The sequence below is a fragment of the Nicotiana tabacum genome, chromosome 10 (genome assembly GCF_000715075.1).
Source record: "Nicotiana tabacum cultivar K326 chromosome 10, ASM71507v2, whole genome shotgun sequence".
Classification (NCBI taxonomy): Eukaryota; Viridiplantae; Streptophyta; class Magnoliopsida; order Solanales; family Solanaceae; genus Nicotiana; species Nicotiana tabacum.
The window spans coordinates 127,212,789-127,227,350 of NC_134089.1; the positions used below are offsets into that span (position 1 = coordinate 127,212,789).

A 14,562-nucleotide genomic window follows, 5' to 3' on the forward strand; every position below is an offset into this window, starting at 1 on the left:
ATGGTAGTCCCAATTAACGGGTTAAACCTCGAGAGAGTAATTACCCAACTTGAACCATAAGTTGCTTGGGCAAATTGGCCTACCCAATTGGTCTCGAGAGAGTCAATTGGGCAAAATCGCTCTCTCTACCGAGAGGTGTGAGAGTGGGTGCAAAAGTGCAACGGTTATAGCATAAGTCTCATATTCATCATTCTTGCATTAGGAATCTCTACCCGTTAGTTGACCACCTAGGTACATGACACGACCCTAGTGCCTTTCTCTATATTGCATACAACTTAGAATCAATATCTTAGCCTAACTTAGCTTTAAACTTGTAGTTGATAAATTGTAGTTGATAATCTAAAGAAAACAAAAAAATGTTAGAAGATCAATTAGGAGCTAAAACATAGTTCTAGACCATACAAACACTCAACTCCAAATTGAAGCTCCCTGTGGAAAATTGACCCCGATACCACTATTGGGTAAAAGTATTAGCGCCCACTCTTCCTTAGGTTGAGTCCGCTACGATCATGGACCATCACAAATGACGTCCCACAGTTCTGAATCTTCAGCCATTATAAAATCATGCATACGAGTTTTCCACTAGCCGTAGTACTGACCATTGAATCTAGGAGATCTATAGGTTGATTGTCCTTCCTCAAAGTTAGGTGGAGCAGCCATTGAGATCCTTTCTAGGTGTTAACCTTTTAAAAAGAACCCGCTCTGATACCAATTGTTAGTTTATATGAGTTCACTAACTGTATAGAAATCTGTTCTTATATCAGTTCCCACAGTGCTAACTACTGAACCAGTGTGTAAATGAGACACAAGATTTTTACGTGGAAAAATCTCAACTCAAGGGGACATAAACCACGACCTACACTGGTAGGATTTCAACTTCACTAACTTGTAACTACACTATTACAAGCCACTTTGTAATGACTCTATTACAAAGACTTCAATCACTCTAACTTGTAATACACTTATCACAAGCCACTTTGTCACTCACTAGTTACAAAGACTTCAATCACTCTAACTTGTAATACACTTATCACAAGCCACTTTGTCACTCACTAGTTACAAAGACTTCAACCCTATGGCTAACTCTAGTCACAATACAAACTCAGATGGTTTATGATTTAGAGTTTCCTAAAACAAAGCTTCTAATAAAGCAAGATATGAGTTATAATGAAGAACAAATAACAAAGACTCAACAAACCTACGGACTTATGATATCTTCAATCTTTAGATCTGGTCTTGAGGTTGCACCAGCTTTGTTCTTGAGAGAGGTTGTTGCTAGCACTTGCAAGAATATCACTAAAAATTCAAGTGAATAACTTGTGACTTACGCCATGTTGTTATACTACCAAAGACATCCCAAGGATGATGTCAATTCTTGGTTGGTACATGCCTCTTCCCAATGGGAATTGACTGATGCACTATCTGTTGCACTGTCGCGTGTACAATTGCAGGCAGTCACTTTCTGCAGTTGCTTTCTAGCTGTATAGTTGACTTATACTTCTGTCAGGGGAGCACCAAAGGATCAGGTCCCTAATCTGGTTCTTATGAATTTGAAGGCACACTGCCCAGATTATCTTGAGTTGATGAACTTGAATGATTGTATCAGGCATACTTCAGGTCCTTTAGCTGGTTCTATACAAAAAATTTGTTAAATCATCAAAACATAGATTAAAAGACTTTAAGCCCATCAAACAAACTAAGGGGGCTCAAATTGGAATCACATACCAACTTGAGATCCAAACTACCCTCGGGATAATGTCGATTACAAACTACCAACTCGTTGATGCTGCACCTCCTTTCATAATAGACGTGGACACATAGTTGCATCATCTTACTATATTGGCCCAGACGTTGTTATCTCTATTCATTGCGAATCAAAGTACTACTTACTCCAGCAGGCTATGATATCCCCATATTTTACAGAATAAATCACCTTGTGGTTAGCAGAGGCTTGTTGTGAATGTTACTTATACTAATTTTCAAAAGATACGATGCCCTTGTGTTAATCAGAGGCGAATCCAGGCTTTTTAACATTATGGGTCAAGTTCGAAATCCTAACAGAAGGAATTTGATTTATTGGATTTGACATTTATACTTATCTAGTGAAACTTTGTCACATATATAAAATAGGGTCCGAGCCAAAATCATTGGACTTGGATAAACCCATAAGACGTATGCTAGATCCAGGTTGGTAAATTGAATAGATTTTGAAACTCATTTGTTACATCCCGTACTTTAACGTTAGGATTCGTCGAAGTAATAACATATGAGTTGGAAGGGATTAAGGTTATACATGAAGCTATGGATGTAAGACCCTGTAAGTTTGAAGAATTTTGAAACTACTATATATTGGCTTGATATGTATTTTCTTTGAAGTAAATCATTTTTGGTAAAAGTTGATAGATACGATTTTATATGGTTGTGATAAGTTTTAAATTAAATACATGACATGTGGAAGTTTATAAATGAGATTTTATTTATTATAAGAGTAGATAGTATTTTATCATAAGAAAAGTTATCCTTTTTCCGTTTTGAAAATTTATAGGTCAAAAAGAATTTCTTTATTATAAAGATATAAATTATTTTCTCACAAGAAAAGAAGGTTATCTTTTTACCATTTCAAAAAAATTAAGCGTACGAAAACTTGTACTCTTTAGATGAGATTACGAAAATTTGAAGTTGAGAAAATATATGTATTTTTACATGGATATTTTAATAAAAAAATACATAAATAGTGTATGTATTTATTTTATATAGTACCACATGACTATGATGGTAGGTACATAAAGTGTATCAAAAATAAGTAGAATTTTAATTAATTTGAGACAACTTTTAATTACGCGGGTAATTGATTAATTATCGGGTAGCGGGATATTACCTAATTAATTATTGGATAAAGTTTAAATGCCCCAATAAGGGGATTACATGACAGCAAGCCACCTTCAAAAGAAGTGACTATTATGTGGCAAAATTATAGATATGGGACTTGGCATTCTTACAAAAATGGAAAATTGTAACAATCATCTCTCTCTTTGATCTTCTTTGAAATTCGGGAATGTATGTGTGTTAGTTGTTAGTTTGATTTCGTAAAGATTATGTGTGAGATTCTGTTTTATCATAATTGGAAATTGACAGTGCAAATGTTAGAGTCTCATGAGATAGCAGTTTGTTTAGTAGAAAACACACTAGTTGAGGAATGAATTCTAGAAATTTCCTTAGTGCCAACAACTTATAAATTCTGTTAAGATATAATAATAGATATCATTTCATATAAGAGTTGCAATTGATCAAGACCGAGTTTTGTTCTAATCACACTCTTCAGTCCTCTGTTAGTGCATTTTCAGTAGCTCTATTGTTCTGCTCAGTTGATTCTGCATATACTCGAAAGTATTTTTTTGAGCAAAGACATTAGAGATACTACATATACGAATATCATAGAAAGTATTTACATGCTACTTAGAAAGGAAAAATATGATTTTAGGGCACTATATTTGTAAAATGTTAATGCTTACTTCTCGACATGAAACTGTGCATATGATGATTGCCTTCTCTTCTCATTATCTAATTCTAATTTCGTGCAACAGCCTTAAAATTTTGTAGTTTAATGGGACATCGTATGAGATCTATCAGTTTGAGAGTGAGGCAACAGAGGGACAATGTTGGACAGCCCAAGGTAAAGGAGCCAAAGAAAAACACGTATTTGATAAAGTTTATCCGAAAGGTATGTTGATTTTTATGGCATTCCGAGAAAATCTTATTAACGTATTTCTTATGCATTTCATGCATTGCATTCATTTACACTGACCCATGGTCTATACACCACGAATGAAACGAGCAAATGCGCAAATTCCATAAATGAATCTATTCATAGAGGTATTAGAGATGTCTGTGTTCTTGAATTTCCATATGTTTTATTATTCAATCGTCTGTTCATGGGTCTCAGAAAATACGTAAATTAATAAAGTTTATTTGATGATATTAATCAGAGGAATACCGGGGCATAATGGTCTTATGACGTTCCGAGAGATTTTATTGACGTACTTCTCATGCATTGCATTCATGTACATTGGCTCATGACCAGATGGCATTATATACGCGTATATATGTAAATATATGTATATGAGATATGACATAAAATTTTACATTACGAGTATTATATATGAATACATATAGGCCTCGACGGGTCATTCCTGTGTTTACAAAGCCTCTAAGATTATAAAATGGGACAGGATACCGGCTTACCCATAAATCTGTAGCAAAACTTTGACACGTTGACTTATAGACATGGTTGTACTCCAAATGAGGTGGAGTCTTACTGATCCTTCGTTGAATGCTAACCTCGGCTATTATGAGGGTTCATCAAACTGATTGTCTATACCTGGATGCATGAATGCAGCGTCCCCAACAAAAGGACGCCAGTATGAATAATGTACCGAGTATTAAAGCAGAACTGAAACATAGTAATAAGTCGACATTAATTAAAGACATGGAAGAAATATAGAGTAAATGATGAGACCTGTAAGTCTGGATGACTCTGTAAATCATGAAATTCTTATAGTGTTATGCATATACGTATGAATGTCATGTAGTGCATAGGTACATGTGTTCATAAATTCATCATGCCTCTAAGGGTATCCCATCATATCATCTCAGCCACCGTGGGCAAAATCATCAACGTATACCAGCTGATCAGGTGGTGGTGCGTATATAATGCCATAACCTTTTTCCATATCCCATATACATATATTTACATATATACGCGTATATAACGTCATCTGGTCATGGGTCAATGTACATGAATGCAATGCATGAGAAGTACGTCATATGACCCGTCGAGGCCTATATGTATTCATATTTTATAAACGATGGTTCATTGATATAACATTTGCCCACTTATAATTTTACATTACGAGTTGTGGCCAAATTGGCCCATGATAGTTATAAAAAGGAATGAATGATCAGTTACAAAGTGGTTCGCTCGGGCCACTACGGCACCGGGTGTTAGCCATGCCTCCCCGGATTCGGGGCGTGACATCATCAGACACAATGAAAAAAATAAGAGTAATTTCACGTATGATCATTAAACTTTATTCACTATAACAATAACATTACGAAATTATTTTTTGTCACATTAAATTAACTGAACTCGCTATAACATAGAAGCCACTAAATTTATGGATAACAGTGAAATTATAATATTATTTTCGTCACATTAAAATTATTTTGAAAGACGAAAGAGGGAGAAAAAAGAGAAAGAAGTAGTGTCCACTGCTTGCTCAATTTGTTAGAGGGAAAGTTAGAAATTTAGGACATAACACAAATCACAAAAGAAGATGAAACCGTGTTTAGTAAATTCAACATATAATTGGCAATGTTTTCTTGAAATGTTCTGGTCTCTCTGTCATTCAAACTTCCTTTCTTCTTGAATTTTCCTGCATGTTCAACTAGCCATCTTTGGTTTTTATCTATTTATAGTCACTGAACCTTTTCATGGGAATTGGACTATAGTACCAAGAATGCAAAAACATCAACTCACATAATGATGCCATAGGGAAAACGAGGAATGTTTGATATAACAGTGATTTGGTATTTTGATTTATTTTCCATAGTTCCATACATAATAAAAATTGAATTGTCGCCATCGATTATACCTCTGAGCAGAGAGTCTATACCATAGCATTGTAGTAAGTGCCACCTGGTTTCTATTAGCACGAAGGAAAAATGGTCAGAAATTAGTTTCAGGTCATTTTCAGGACAACTAGTTACATAAGAAAGCATAACTAGGGTAGTTGACTAACTTGTCAACAGTTTCTATTTCACCAGCTTCACAAATTACAGTTAGATTTTAAGTAACTTCACAATTTATCACCTTGAACAAACTTCAATTTACCTGCAAACCACTCGTTTATTTTTCCATTATTATTTAATTACTACTCCTCGTACAAGAAAATCAATCAAAATGGAAACCAGCTCAAAAATTAGTCAGATATGGATGCTATGTGCATGTGGTAGTTTCATTAGCTGCTTCATTTTCTTGATATGCCTTAAGCACAATGAGGCAGGTTATTTCAAGGCAAGAAGTGGAGAAGATGAAGGGAATATAATCCAGAAAAACAGCAAGAATAAGTGCAATATATTTGAGGGAAGATGGGTTTATAAACCAAAGGAGAGCCCATATTATGAAGCACAACAATGTCCATTCCTTAGCGAACAAGTGAGCTGCCAAAAGAATGGAAGGCCTGATTTTGACTATCAAAATTGGTCTTGGGAAGCTCATCACTGTGTCATCCCAAGGTAGAAAATTCGTTCGTTCATTTTCTTGTTTGTTGTTTCTTTAACTTATATACACTGACAATGTGGCCTGAGCCGAGAGATCTCTTGGAAACAGCCTCTTTACCTGCATAACGTAGAGTAAGGTATGCATACACACTACCCTCCCCAGACCCCACATGTTTGACTATACTGGGTATGTTATTGTTTTGTTACCTATATTGCTCGGACTCTCCAAAACAGGTGCCGCACCTGTGTCGGAACCTCCAAAAATGCACTACTTTTGGAGGATTGGCACGCACCCACCGACATTTTCAAAGAGTCCAAGCAACATAGGTTGTTGTTACACTGACAATGTGAAGAATTTTTGCACTATCACTACGTAGAAGTTAAACTCTTTTTTTCTTTTGCAAAATTTGGTGGTTCTTTTGCAGTTTGAATGGCATATATATGTTGGAGAGGCTTAGAGGAAAGAGGGTAATAATAGTTGGAGATTCACTAAACAGAAACCAGTGGGAATCTCTCGCTTGTCTTCTTTATTCTACAATTCCTCCTTCAAGGGCTCATGTTGATGTTAGGAGTGGCTCCTACAAAGTCTTTAAAGCTAAGGTAAATCAACTTAGAGACTTCTTTCCTTCACTACAAGTGCCTTCTTAGTGTAATTTTGGACATGTCTAATGGTATAATACCTGTGAATTTAGGTCATGCTTTCTTATGTTCATACCAGAAAACAATAATTTTCTGCTTTTCTAGGACTACAATGTTACTGTAGAGTTCTACTGGAGCCCATTTTTGGTCCAGTTCAAATCAAACAAACCTGGTGCCCCTAAGGTTTTGAGGCTGGAGAAACTCGATCCATCGTCTAGGCTTTGGCAAGGAGCTGATATTATGGTATTCAACACAGGTCACTGGTGGGTGCATATTGGAAAGTTGAAGGCGTAAGTCACTAAAGACCTCTCTTTTAAAAGTTTATGAGTTTTAACTTCCAGTGACACAATAAGTCACTTAAAAGATAATTATAGATACCATTACCTGAAAATAAAGACAAGCCATGTTAAAACACTCTTAACAGTATCAGTGTATATGACTTGAATCCAAAGTCTATATATACAGTTAAACCGCAAGTCCATGATGCAATTGGATGCTTATTGCATGCAGGTGGGACTTTTTCGAGTACGAGGGAAGATTAGTTAATGAGCTGAAGTTAGAATCAGCATTTGAGGTAGCAATGAGGACCTGGGCAGACTGGATAGATCAGAATGTTAACTTGAACAAAACAACAGTTTTCTTCAGAAGCATTTCTCCAGAACACAAAGCTCAAAATGGATGTTACAATAAAACACAACTCATCACTGACAAGTCCCATGCAACACATTTTTCTGAGTCACTGACGGAGATTGTTGAAAGAACATTGTCACAAATGAGAATCCCTGTAAGATACTTAAACATTACCGAGCTCTCAGAGCACCGCGTAGATGCACATCCATCAGTCTACGCCAAAAAGAAAGGAAAAGAATTGGTGAAGAGGAAATTAAAGCCACCGGAGAGTTTTGCTGATTGCAGCCATTGGTGCCTACCTGGACTGCCTGATACATGGAACAGGCTACTATATGCATCTCTGGTTTTGGATCACCCCACTGATTCCCATAGTTTATCGCATTTGGTTTCTTGAAAATCAGATATTGACTACCAGTAAGCTACATATTAGTTGCTATATCAGTACTGTAGGGAGCATATATAGCAGTAATTGTAACGTTTATGTTGAACTGTGCTGCAGAGAAAACATTTTATTATTGTGCACATTTACCTAGTTCTAAAATGTACAGGAAAACCTTGACTAACAATTTAGTTGGCCAAGTCCACATGAATCCAGAAGAGAAACTACATACTTCCAGAAATGACCAACAACCCAATATAATCCCACAAGCGGGGTCTAGGGAGGGTGGTGTGTATGCAGGCCTTACCCCTACCCTAAGGTTGTTTTCGATAGACCCTCGGCAACTCTTTGGCAATGTGATATTTGGAATGATCGAGCAAGTCCACATGACTACTGCTCGGTTGGGTTGAGACCTTAAGAAATAGGACTACATAATAGAAAATCTACTACATAGGCATACAAATCACCAACATACCCTTCCAACTCTGTGCGTTATGGCAAAGAACAAGAAGTTATCAAAAGGAGAAATTAGTCCATTTACTACAAAGAGTGCCTCCATTTGTTGACATCCAATCCAATCTAGTAGTAAGCAATCCAACAAAAGCAACCAAAATATTCCTTGGTGAATCGGCTAAAGACTTGAAGTACGTACATATTTTTAAGAAAGGGTAAAGCCAACAGACATGGAAATTCAAGGACAGATTCAGCACTTAAAAAGTATTCATATATCTTAGTAATTTATAAGAATGCCAAGATTGGATACAAGATGGCCATACCTCAGATATAGGTTGGTTTCTCCAAGGCTATGTATTATTTACTGGTTACACTACTAGAGGAACGGATTATAGATACCGTATGCAATTTTATAAAGCAATTAATGGGATTATAACATAAACAGTTGGTGCATCATCTCTCAATGTTTGTTTCTCAAGCACGCCATGCAGTAATTGGAAAAGCAACAATACTATTTACAGCATCATCATAACTACAGAATCTCCCACTCAGATTCAGGATGATCATTAGCAGATAACTTCTTAGTGTTTGAATTCATGGCAAGAACAGGCATCACCTTGTCTTCAGCTTCTTGGTTAAACAGTTGATCTCCATATAGTGCTCCAAGTTGTTCATACTCTTTCCTTGTCAAGCTCTTTCTTGTGGAGAATGCCTCCCGAAGCTTCTTCTGAGAAATTATGATAAAAACAGTCAACAAAGATCTAAAAGACACATTCAAACAATATTGACACCCCCCGGCCCCTCCTAAAACAAAAAATGAATTAAAGGAGTAAATACAAGAAAGAATATACTCCCTCTGTCCCAATTTGTCATACTTTCCTTTTTAGTTTATCCCAAAAATAGTGTCATACTTCCTTAATTTACAAATAATTCAACTTGAAACTTTCCATTTTACCCCTAATAAGATGATTTAAAGCCACACAAATGTTTACAGCTTGTTTTAGACCACAAGTTCCAAAAGTCTTTCTTTCTTAAACTCCATGCCTAGTGAAACACCACCCCATAAATTGGGATGGCGGGAGTAGTGTGCGTGTATATATAAAGAGGGGGGGGGGGGGAGGACGGGGATGAGGAAGAGCATGACTTCTGTTTGACTGGGCCCAGTGGAACATGAATCCTGTCCCCTTCGACCATGACACATGTTTCCTCCAACTGGGATTCGTCAAATTTCTCAACAAATTCCACTTCCGACTCATTAATGTCATACTTGGACAAATCAGAAGGCAAATTATCTGACCTTCCTGTAAAAGAGTAAAATGTTGTTATAGAAATAGGTTTGAGAAAATGATAATCCTAGATACAATGAAGTAATCTGAAAGGCAGACACATGCTGGTTAGTCTCACAAACATCCCTTTGGTGCATTTGATCTTAAAGTGGATAGAATAGGAAAATGAAGACGACCTAAGGACCTTCTAAATTTTCTTTGACAGAGTGAGACATGCGGATGGGGAGTACATTTGTTTGCTGGGATGAAGGAAGAGTGATGCAAACACTGTAGTTTTCTCCAAATTCCCAAGAAAGAAGGTGAAGTGCAACTATATAATCTTATAATGGCTGACAAACCATAAATGGTCAATAGCACATACTGACTCCTCATTTTCAGGAGCACGACTGCGCATCTAACCTCCAGCAGTCCCAAGAGGTCTCAGTGTGTGGCCTTACTGAGATGAACCAACTTTTGTTAGCTGATTTAACTCCTACAGGTGTGCCGACTTAGTTCAATCTAATCTCTGTGTGACTCATTCCCGCAATCCAATGTATATTTATGCTATAATAACATGATTTTGGGTAATTAATTATAACATCTGATGAGGTACCACTTGGTATACAGTTTTCCTAGAAGTAGTACACGGCAGTCTCTCTTGATTCAGTGTTACACCGCAAAATGGGAAGGTACACACACACAATATTTCTTCAGTTTTAATTGATAACTAGAATCTGTCAATACCTTCATGGGACTCATTGATATCCTCAGTAGCAAAATCATTGTTCCGAGTATTTGTGCTAATTTCCAATCTTGTATTACAAGCCAGCTCCTTTGTACATGTATCTGTTGCCAATGTAGAAGTAAAAGAGAGCAAATAAGAAGTGAAGAAAACTGCTAGACATTATACTACAAGAGTCTGGTGAAAAAGCCACCAACTGAGATAGAGCTGGAACCTGCTTGCTTCTTCCCAACGGATTCAACTGATGCCTTGACAGACGCCGCAGAATTAGTTGAAGCACCAGCTGCTGGCACATTAGTTTCTATAGTGTGGTCACAAACATTACTTGCCGTTTCTCCATAGTCAGATCCTTTAACTGAGGCCAGAGCTGAAGTCAGAGTTACATGGTCCGATGCCATTTCAAAACCGCCTCTAACCTCAGCACTTGAAGCTAATTTAATTGCATCGCCTGATGCAAGACAGATAGCATCAGATTTCTTAGTTGGGTGGCTGTCTCTAACAATTTCTTTGATTCCATCATTTTGACGTTTATAGACTCCTCCGCTTTTGTTTTTCCCTGAGATCTCAGGAAAAATAATATTAGCAGATCTGTCTGACCAAAGAGATTAAATAGTAAATGATGAATAATCAGCACTTGTATTTTGTACCCTTGATCACTTGAGTGTCATCATTTAATTTGTTACTGAATCCTCTGGTGCTTCCCTTAAGGTTTGCTTTCAGCTTCTTGTCAATTTCATAGTGAGCATAAGGGTTCAGAGACAAGTCAGCAGCTGCGACTTTCACAGGATCAATGTTATATTGAGGATGAACATCTTGCAGCACCTCTGAATAGAATCTCTTGACATTCGTACCAACAGTGTTCACCTGATTTTCGACATATTTAACAGTGTCCTGTAATTTATCACACTCTTAGTTATGCTGATTATAACCCATTTGGTCAAAACTTAGCAGGGTCAATAACAGATAGTACAATTTTTCAGACAACAGCCAAAATAGCAACATGCAGGATGCAGAATTTCAGCTATAAGCAAATTAACTCAAGGAAGTACAAGGAAACAAGTAATATCGAACATATTTAATAATTAAATAGGGAATAGAAACTGAAAGAGTGCAGTTCACCTGGTACATAGCCTCTTCCATCTCCAAACACATAGTTTCGAACTTTTGGTATATGTTTCCAACCCATGATATAGCTTTCAAGTCCATCGTGGAATAGGTTGTCAACTTTACAGGGATTCTATCAAGTTAGTTCCGCAAGGTTTTATAGCTTCCCAGCTGCAGAAATTTCAGACAAGTTGTTGCACTATTAGAATGGACTTTCTTATGAGTTGCACACAATTATAGAGTTCTCTTGAGCTAAGTCAGCCACCAATTTCAACCTGTTTCAAGAACAATGAATTTGTTAATCAATGATGACTAATTTAAGCCGACTCAACTGCCCTCTTTCTTAACGAGACACCAAACGTCATTACCCAAAAAAATAAGGAAATGTAGTACTCCTATTTAATATGTTAAGCCTCCTTGATATTAGGAGCATACAGGATTTAAGAGTTAAGACAAATAAAGAAACTTTTCAACAGATATATTTATTTTAGTATCACCCTTACTTGCTAATGACTTCACATTAAAAGCATGACAAGCCCTCACAATTTTTCTCTTAAAGACAGATTTCTATTAGCACTTCCTTCCAAGGAAAACCACACCCTTTTTCTACGCTAATCTTTCTCAACATGTTAAGAATGCAACATAAGGATTAGGTAAGAACAGTAATAAGACCAGAATTTATCTCCTACAATTGATTGTTTGGCCGCTCAAAATTAACAATGAGCCACCCCATCAAAATCACCAAGAAGAACAAAATCAAATTCCCAACTATAAAAAAGAATACAACTGAATATCAATCTTCAGCATGAAGTTCATATTTTCCATACGCTCATAGGATCAAATTTTCATAAGCAAAATTACATACATCATGCATTTGAATCACCAGACAGGTAGAAATTATTCTAATAAAACATTTAATTATATCAGAAAATTAAAATAGCACAAACCCCTTCATTCATTATATTCTTTTTCTTCATCTTATGATATAGACAAGTTGAAAACATTATCCGGAGTAGGAAGATCGACAAATTAACAAATTGACTCAAATTGAAACATCTAAAATAGAACGTATATAGGTCCTAAACGACTAACCATCTAATAGCTATCTCATAAGCTCACCTGTTAAGTATTCCCCATGTTCCGACATTCAAAAACTTATGTCCGTTGTTTCACAAATCCAACAGCAAACCAAACTCCTCATAGAAACAGATAAGGGAACGGTATAATGTTACAGCCAAATGCATCAAAGGGGTTACTTAGCAAAGTGGCTTTTCAATGCCTTCAGCATATAAAACTCAGAACTGCTCTAAAAGACTTCTTTTTTATGGCCCTAAGAAAACTATTCTTAACAGATTAGTATGGGCAAAATTTGTGGAAAACGTTTTTCATTTAATTAAATGAACCTTTTTGGCAATAGAATATCTGCAGAACTCAAGATTCCAAAGCCATTTTGGTCATCCAAAGTCAAGAGGGTTTAAGAGCTTCCTTATTAGCCAAACCAGGCTCATACCAAGTTTCCAAGAAAAGCATTCCAAACACCTAAGAAAACAATCACACACAAAAGAGAAGAAAGCAAGCTACTTTACCTAAACCCCACAATTTCAATATCCAAAACAGCTGCATCCATCCATTTATAAGATAAGCATAAGCAAAAAAAATCAGAGCAATCCTCAGCATAGACTAAAAATAAACTATTTTTTCCCACAATTTCTTCAGAGAAAAACACCAAAAAAAAAAAAAAAAATCATTTTTACCACGATCAAGAAGCACAGCCCAGAAAGGAGAAAGCCGTACTAATTAAAAAAATAAATCCAAAAAAGAGGGGGTCTTTATCAACAAAAAAGAAAGGAAAAAGGGAAAGACAAAAAGGGGTAGTGGTAAACAAGGAAAAATGATTAGTAGAGTTGAAGTAGAGGAACTTACGTAGTAGCAAGAAGCAGAAACCAACAATTATTTCAGCGGAATACAAAAAGAATCAAGTTTTTACAAGAAAGGGATTCCGAACAAAAAGTAGAAAATACGAAGTGGGATAGAGAAACGGAGTGGGTAAGAGAGTTTTCTTGAATAGGAAAATTCTGAAACGTACACAGAGTTGAGTTGAGACGGACTTCACATAGTTTTCTTCTACATGGATTTTTGACACGTGTGCGCAAAAAGAAAATGAATGACACTTCTCTATCTAAAAATAATATAATCACAAACATTTTATTTTAATTTAATGAGAAGTTTTAATGTATATTTTATAATATATTGTTTCAAACACAAATTTCGAAAGTTTTATCTACATTAAAATGTTAATGTATATTTTAATTTTTTTTCTTGATTTTCGCACTGAATCAAACTATATAAATTAAAATGAAAGGTCTTGATTAGTATATAAGATATTAGTATTTTGTAAAAAAAAAAGAAATATTGAAGTAAATTTGAAAGAAATATCCCATCATTTTCAAATTCAAATAATTTAAAATTTTTGAAAAGATTGCATAAGGTTGCTAATACATTTACAAACGCTATAAATATAAATAGTGAAAGGAAAATTTATTTTTCTGTATTTGTATTGATTTAATAAAAGAAGCAAAAAAGGGTAAAGGATCATCCTACTGGTTAATCCAATTCAATCGATTTTTTTCACTCTACAAAGTTCGTTTTGAAACCTTTCTTTCAAAATAGAAAATTTATTGACATATTGACAAAGCTTATTTATATTCGTGCCTTTTTTGGGGCCCTATCACCCATATCAACATCAAGTAGAATGGGGATAATTATTCTAAGCAGTGGTGTCAAATGATATTTAAAAACCGACTAAACCGACCGAACCGTATCGTATCGAATTCATTTTTAGGTTTCTTTTAATAAAACCGTAGGTTTTTATATAAATCTATAACCGTACCGATAATTAGGGTAGGTTTTTTATTTTATGAAAATAAACCGAAAAAAACCGAACCTTACCAAATAAATTTACATGTGAAAAATATATTTATATATGAAAAGATGCATAAGTACCCCATGACCTATACCTGAAATCCCAACTGCACATTTTTTCTTTGCGGGAATCCCATTACTCTCCCCCC

The 14,562-nt window shown here is 35.7% G+C and overlaps 2 protein-coding genes across 4 annotated transcripts; one reads left to right on the forward strand and one right to left on the reverse strand.

The window, feature by feature from the left end:
- Positions 1-5,388: 5,388 nt before the first annotated feature.
- LOC107812512 (protein trichome birefringence-like 28) lies at positions 5,389-8,532 on the forward strand. Its single transcript, XM_016637635.2, has 4 exons — positions 5,389-6,294; positions 6,705-6,879; positions 7,024-7,208; positions 7,429-8,532. The coding sequence occupies exons 1-4, from the start codon at positions 5,960-5,962 to the stop codon at positions 7,940-7,942; spliced, it is 1,209 nt and encodes a 402-aa protein (XP_016493121.1). The 5' UTR covers positions 5,389-5,959; the 3' UTR covers positions 7,943-8,532.
- A 256-nt stretch (positions 8,533-8,788) lies between these two features.
- Positions 8,789-13,584, reverse strand: LOC107812513 (uncharacterized). 3 transcript variants are annotated; one of them, XM_075223278.1, is made up of 8 exons: positions 13,415-13,583; positions 13,078-13,108; positions 11,507-11,766; positions 11,035-11,278; positions 10,602-10,943; positions 10,390-10,491; positions 9,520-9,681; positions 8,789-9,107 (listed from the first exon to the last, which is right to left on the reverse strand). In XM_075223278.1, coding segments are annotated over exons 3-8 (939 nt in total). In that variant the 5' UTR covers positions 11,594-11,766; positions 13,078-13,108; positions 13,415-13,583; the 3' UTR covers positions 8,789-9,105. The 3 variants fall into 3 exon arrangements, with proteins under 3 accessions (XP_075079379.1, XP_075079378.1, XP_075079380.1); XM_075223277.1 differs by lacking the exon at positions 13,078-13,108; XM_075223279.1 differs by lacking the exons at positions 9,520-9,681; positions 13,078-13,108 and having other exon boundaries at positions 13,415-13,584.
- Between the last annotated feature and the right edge of the window lie 978 nt (positions 13,585-14,562).

Excerpts from the sequence above, each read along its gene's own strand:
- LOC107812513 (XM_075223277.1), bottom strand. The coding sequence starts at position 11,593 with ATGGACTTGAAAGCTATATCATGGGTTGGAAACATATACCAAAAGTTC. Across the intron at positions 11,279-11,506 it reads TGGAAGAGGCTATGTACCAG|GACACTGTTAAATATGTCGA; the intron begins GTGAACTGCACT and ends GATAAATTACAG. Across the intron at positions 9,682-10,389 it reads TATCAATGAGTCCCATGAAG|GAAGGTCAGATAATTTGCCT; the intron begins GTATTGACAGAT and ends ACTCTTTTACAG.
- LOC107812512 (XM_016637635.2), top strand. The coding sequence starts at position 5,960 with ATGGAAACCAGCTCAAAAATTAGTCAGATATGGATGCTATGTGCATGT. Across the intron at positions 6,880-7,023 it reads ACAAAGTCTTTAAAGCTAAG|GACTACAATGTTACTGTAGA; the intron begins GTAAATCAACTT and ends CTGCTTTTCTAG. Across the intron at positions 7,209-7,428 it reads CATATTGGAAAGTTGAAGGC|GTGGGACTTTTTCGAGTACG; the intron begins GTAAGTCACTAA and ends TATTGCATGCAG.